Raw genomic sequence first — 7,043 nt, 5'->3', positions numbered from 1 at the left:
TTCATGACTCAAGTGCAAATAGATCTACCTAAATGCACTGTAGTCTACAAAAGAAAATATTACTTTATAAAAATTCAAAAGCTGCTGGTTAAGAAGATAGAAGCAGATTAATTTTCTAAATGTTTTCTTTTGTCTTTGGTACATATCTGCTTATGTAAAAAAAGAACATATTTTCTAGATCTTCAATATAATGCCTAATTAAGATTCTAATGCTATATTCCATAACTACTTTCGTTTCCCCTAACAGTTAAGAAAATTATGATTTTTCCTATATTAGTACAGTTCTTCCCGAGGAAAACTGAATATACCTTAGACCTTTAATGTATTTAAGTTTTGTTTCTCAAACAGTAACTTGCACAGTTGTTAGACTTTATCACTGTATAAAAATGTACAGTGGTTTTATTGACATGTACATTCCAATATGTTTACAGCTGCAAGATAATGAGGCACACTCAGTATTGCACTTCATTAAAATTTCAGGCTCAAACTTAACCTAGAAGTTTAAATGAAACTGCATTTGTAATTTAGTAATTCTTATACAGGACAAACATTGATATCTTTATATACAGGATGATACTTATTACATTTATATGCCGTCCTAACACAATTTTTTTTTTTTAAATAACAGTCTAGGAAATAAACCAGAATATTCCTCTTTTTATCCCCACCTGTAATGCAATTGTACAGGATTACAAAAAGGCAGTATACAATAAACAATGATTATTATTATTATTATTTTTTTGCTTGAAAGCCAGCATCATTCTTAGTCCATGGGCATGGCGATTCTTTTTTATATCAATTATCTATAAATATCCAATGCTTCACAGGCCAGTGACGGTAATGGCCACATGCAAACACCTCACAAGTTTGATGTCTTGGTTCAAAAGAAGATAAACCAAAATAATGGGGAAATTTTCCATAGCAAGAATTATGTACATGTTATTTGGCATCCTTCTTGCACTATGAATGGTTCATTTTCATGGATGTAAAAATGGTCCCGTCCTTATCCTGAGCAGAGTTTAAACTTCACTGCATCCTCTTGGGGGATGAAGAAAACTTCTCTCTCTGTAGACAAAGGATCTGAGTGTTCTAAAAAGTATGAGCATTTCTGCACACTCCACACCCCAGAGCAAACTCTTCCCCAGTGGGTGGATGAACAACATGGAGTGGACATTCAGTTCCTTCTAACTGTTTGCCTTTGGGACCTGTATACATTTTGTAGGAGACAAAGAAAGACAATTAAACAAAATACATAGAAACTCATAAAAATAAGTAGAAATTGCTCAAAAATGATTCAAAGAAATAACATGACTATAGTGATGCATATAAAAAATTTAAAAATTATTTTTCTAACCATAGAAGTAAAAATTCAACATAGCAGATATCTATAAAGAGATCGATAAAAAATAATTATTGTTTATTGTATACTGCCTTTTTGTAATCCTGTACAATTGCATCACAGATAGGAATAAAAAGAGGAATATTCTGGTTTACTTCCTAGATTGTTTTTTTTTTTTTTTTTAAATTGTGTTAGGATGGCATATAAGTATAATATCTATCTAGGTGTATATATAGATATCTGCTATGTTGAATTTTTTGAATATCTATTTATCTAGCTATAAAAATAAATAAAACAGAGGACGTACCATAGTCCCTTACTCACAACATCCTGCTCAGAGAGAACAACTGTGACCTACAGATCTTTTCTATTCATAAATTAGCTATCTCATTTTAAAGCAAGGAGCAATGATAAAAAATGGTCACAAAAATCTTTCAGTGTACTCTAGGCAGAAATTATCCTGGATAGGAAAACATGAAAATTTTTGTATGAAATGTTTGTCTATAAGAAAAAACAAACTTAAGTAAGTCATGTTACTCTTATCTGTTGGCTAAAGAAAAAACACACATTGGTAAAACGGTAAGAGTGACTACTAGTGTTATTTTAAAAATATCTGAAGGAAGATCAGTAGGCAAATAAAAATGTTAATGGTAAAGTAATAGAAAAATTTACGATCTGGAAGAAACTTTGGAGAAGATATAAATTGTAGATAATCAAATACACTAGGCTTATAAAATGTACAGAATACTGAACTTTTTAAATTTTTCGAGAAAATTTGTTATGTAAATGTGCTTCATGTCATGTATTCCATGCCATTTCAAAAGGATTTTTTATTCCTTCATAAAAGAGGAGTGTGACTGTGTTGGGAATACAGGCTGGGCTCACATTTCAATGCAGAATTCCTGCTTACCAGTCAAAGGAGGAATAGGAATTATGTATTCATTTTCTACAGCTAGTTTTCAAATAATAAATATAAATTCTGATTTTGTTTGAGGGGAAAATATATGAGTAGGTGGAATGATCTTATTCAGATCCATGGGAATTAAATCTCATTTAATTTACGCTTTCTAGATTTCAACTTCTTTGGGATAAAAATAGAAAACTGTAAGGTCTATACTTTAATAATTCTTATTCAGGCAGTTTATGAAGCTCTTAGTCTGGCAGAGTATAAATACCCAATAAATGTTAGTTATTACCACTATTACGGAGCAGCCACAGAGGCCTGATTTGAAGGAACAGAAAGTAAGGGCCGCATGAGAGCAAGACTGAGGTGTGAGGAGGTATATGGAACTGATGATTGCTAATCTCAGACAGAGAAACCCCCTGCTTGTTTAAGCTATCAGACACAAGAGCACCAGTTAGCAAACATAGACAAGGGAGGATGCCCGAGGTTTGCTAGCAAGTTAATAATCTATTATCAATTATGAAGTAGACGGGCATCCCAATCACACTGCACTCTGGTACCACACCCGGAAGTGGGGGAGACAGTGGGCAGGAAGGAGTACTCAGGGCAGAGCTAGTTCAGGCACAGTGGGGGCTCATACCAGCTGTAGTCTTTGGGTGTTTTAAGGAAAAAAACAAGGGGTTATTTATTTGACCAGTTATTCCTAAGTGCCTAATGTGTGAATGGTGTTGTCAGGGACTTGTGATATAAAGATGAATAGGACACGGTTCTTGTCTTCAAGGAATTCATAATCTAACGTGATGGTTAGAAGTAATAATAGTAAAAGTAAAATCAAAATCAAACAAAAACACTGGTGAACATCTGAGTACTTCCTATTGAAGCACTGTTCCAGCATATCAACTGCTTACTCTCCTAAGGGTCATGGGAGGTAGAAGCTATTATCCCCATCTTGCAGATAAGGAAACCAAGGCAAAATCAACTCCATTTTTCTAATTCTTAGGTCAGATTTATTAAGAACAGGTACAGCAACACCTACCTCATAGGGTGCTATGAATATGAAGTATTCTAGCACCAAAAGGTAGTCTATAAATATTTTAGAAAGAAATTTAGAGAGAGATGATACTGTGATCTGAATGTTTTTGTACCTCCCAAATTTATATGTTGAAAACTTATCACTAATGTGATGGTGCTCAGAGGTTGTTCTTCAGAAGGTGAGTAGGTCATTGAGGAAGGATTTAATAAATGGGGTAAGTTCTCTTATATATGAGACCTGAGGGAGCCCTCTTGCCCTCTCTAACATGCAGGAACACAGCAAGAAGGCACCATCTAGTGAGCGCTCAATAAGATAATGAATCTATAAGCAGCTCTATTTTAGAATTCCCAAGCTCTAGAACTGTGAGGACTAAATTTCAGTTGTTTATAAACCACACAGGTTTATGACATTTTGTCGTGTGTGTGTGTGTGTGTTTGTGTGTGTGTGTGAGAGAGAGAGAGAGAGAGAGAGAAAGAAAGTGAGAAAGCAAGCTGCCAAGTCTGGGACTCCACTGTGGCCAACCATGCGGGAGTCCAGCACCTTAACCACACCACCTGTTGGACCCAGGTTGTAAGTTTAAGTGAAAAAAACAAAACAAAACAAAAAAAAAAACCAGGATCAGTGTCAGTTCCTTCCTTCTTCTAGTACCTTAACTCCTCTTCTGTCTCACTCCTGTGAGTCACAATTATTTAAAGGACAAAATCCATTTGTTGACTGACCCGATAATGCGACTATCTGGGGGAAGCCTTGCCTCTGCCTGACACTTCCTCTCTTGGCTACTACCCCACCACTATGTCCTATGGAGCGCTTGTTTCATTGTTGACTTCTTTATTATTGTCAGTGTTTTTACTTTTTGTTATTTAACATAAAAGAAACTTACTTTCACTATGTCCAATTTGTGTTTTTCCCTGATGACACTGTGTCTCTCTGACCTTTCTCAGCTGGAGTCTCCCAAGCTCCTCTATGTCACATGGCTAGGAAGTATGACTGACTTTCTTCTGATACCCATTTTTATTCCTAGACCATGACTGACCTACAACTTCCATTCAATAATCTCCCTTCCCTTGGAACTCAAATCATCAAGAATACTACCTTCTTTTCATGTCCTTCATTTGCTGATCACCACCCCTTCTCCCTCTAATCATTAATCATTACTTCTGGTCATTATTCTAACCCCCTAGGAGTTATCCCATCACTCTGACCTTGCTTCTTTCACAGTGGAAAGTGCTGGGGAAAGTGCTGGGGAAAATGCTGGGGAAACTTTGGGAGACATTGGAGTAGGCAAAGACTTCTTAAATAAGACTCCCAAGCACAGGCAATAATCCCTAAAATAGACAAGTGGGACTATATTAGACTAAGAAGTTTCGGCAAAGCAAAGGACACAGTAACGAGTGTGAGTCGACAACCCTCAGAATGGGAAAATATTTTTGTTAAATATGCCTCAGACAAGGGACTGATAACCAGAATACACAGGGAACTCAAGTGCCTTACATGAAAAAAAAATGATTAACCCGATTAAAAGATGGGAAAGTGAGCTGAACAAAAATCTCTCTAAGGAAGACATACGAACAGCCAAAAAGCATATGAGGAAATGCTCAACATCCCTCATCATAAGGGAGATGCAGATAAAAACCACAATGAGATACCACCTAACCTCTGTCAGAATGGCAAAGATTAAGAATATGAAAAGTGATAAGTGTTGGCGGGGATGTGGTAAAAAGGGAACCCTCCTACACTGTTGGTGGGAATGTAAACTAGTTCAACCACTGTGGAGAACAATATGGAGGTTCCTCAAAGATCTACAAATAGAACTACCATTTGATCCAGCAACCCCACTTCTAGGTATTTACCCGAAAGACAGGAGAACGCTCAGTCAGAAAAGTGCTTGCACATCGAAGTAAGCCAGGCTATGAAAGAAAGATATTGTATGTATCCACTCAATATATACCGACTAACCGCACTCTATGGTAGAGAGCGAAAAACTGGAGGACATAAAAGCAGTGAAGGTACTTAACGAGAATAGGACAGTGTGGAATGGTGAGGGGGGTGAAGAGAAAAGGATAGAGAAAGATAGCAAGAGAACAATAGAGAGTCAGAACGTTAGTGAGAAACAGATATGGCTTATTACCTGTTGATGATGACATGTATAGTATTCTCAACTAGATTGGTATGAGAAGTATTTCATGATGGGTAAAGTCTTTTTACAAGCAAAATGAGAAATAGGGATTGACTGTTTTAAAAAATAATTAGAATAATAACAATAATGATTGGGAAAAACATAGAAAAGATATTGAATGGTGAAGTGGGGAGATTAATGTCTCTGTATTGATTGACATGCATGGCATTCCCTTTTGAAAAAGCAATGTAATACACTGTAAAGTTATACGTAATCTAATGTAATATAAAGAAGATTATGATGATAATAATAAAAAAAAGAAATAACCACAATTAGCGTGGGCTGGGTCTCCTTCCAAAGTTAAGCTTATCACATTTCTTTTTTCTATACAAATGCAACTATACCAAACATTTATTTTGCATTTTGCTGTTTGTCAGTTCGCTAAAGTGTCTGTTGTAGGCATCTTGATCTGGCTTTTCTTCCATATGGTTTTATGGTATTCTACTGTATGTCCCTAAATGCCTTGCTTAATCAATCCCCTATAAGCAGACATTTAACTTGTTTTCAGTATTAAAAGCAGTGCCGTGGTAGAAAAAAAAAAAAAGCTAGAAACCTATAGCTTATAATCACAATTTTAGAATACTAAAAGCATACCTGCAGGACAGTGTGGAAGTTCTTCCTTGGGAATGCTAGTCATTCTTTGAAAATCATCGTGACAAGCATTACAAAAGTGTGTTGTTCCAAAACAGAAAAAGACAGCCACTGAACAGCAGTAACGGCATTTATATTCCAAAAAGTCTGTGCCATGTTTGGGACACATCTATAGTGAAAGAAAAGAGACAAATACAGGATTATAATGAGACCATTTTGATTATATTTAAGATGCTCATGTACACTGCTCATTAACTCATTTATTGAGAACATACATAACTCTCAAAACCGATGAAGTACACATTTAAAAATTCACGGATAAATGTGTGGCTTTGCCCAAAAGATCTCAACGAAGTCCCAAATTCTATCTTTGCCCCAACCCACCTGAGTTAATAAGCAAACTATCTAATTTCACTATGAATATTTCCTGGTGTACTGAACTGAAAAACTAGTATTTCATCTATCTCTCAATCTCATAGATATGCTGTGAGGATTTCACTGAAGGGAAAATCTAAAAGTTTGACTTCAGGCTTAAGATAATGAAGTAAGTAAACTTACTTGTTTAAATATGCTGATTATTTCATGCAAGATAAAATTATAAAATGAAAATGTAATTCAAAAAATGAAATATATAAAATAATTTATAAAATGTTACACAATGCTATATGAATATCAGAAAACATTAGGTATAAAAACCTCATTTATCTTCCCACTATGTTGGTTTTTATTATTAGAAAAAACAGAATTTTAATGTTTTAAAACTTTCCTTCCTTCCCTTCTCTCTTTCTTCTTCTTTTTTTTTTAATTTCCTAGAGGGCATATATGCTAACTGGAGAGAGAGAGAGAAGTACCCCTCTATGGGGGAATGGTCATGCCACCATTTCTCCTCCTCCATTTCTTTCCTTTTGGGATTTTAGGCATTCATGCATATATGGCCAGCATGTTTTTTTTTTTTTTTTTTTTTTTTTTTTTTTTTTTTTTTTCCCACCTTTTTTTTTAC

At 35.2% G+C, this 7,043-nt stretch overlaps 1 protein-coding gene across 1 annotated transcript in view; it reads right to left on the bottom strand.

Annotated features, from left to right (window-relative positions):
* Positions 1 to 363: 363 nt before the first annotated feature.
* MYCBP2 (MYC binding protein 2) overlaps positions 364 to 7,043 on the bottom strand; it is a gene marked incomplete at its 5' end in the record, with an annotated part of 292,519 nt that continues 285,839 nt past the window's right edge. The window contains 2 exon segments of the mRNA XM_027769695.1: positions 364 to 1,205; positions 6,047 to 6,212. Of these exon segments, the coding sequence (XP_027625496.1) occupies positions 1,090 to 1,205; positions 6,047 to 6,212 (282 nt within the window).

Source organism: Tupaia chinensis, unplaced genomic scaffold, assembly GCF_000334495.1.
Source record: "Tupaia chinensis unplaced genomic scaffold, TupChi_1.0 Scaffold000013_1, whole genome shotgun sequence".
Lineage (NCBI taxonomy): Eukaryota > Metazoa > Chordata > Mammalia > Scandentia > Tupaiidae > Tupaia > Tupaia belangeri.
The sequence above is the reverse complement of the archived record's forward strand: the minus strand, read 5'-3'. Positions and strand labels throughout refer to the sequence as shown.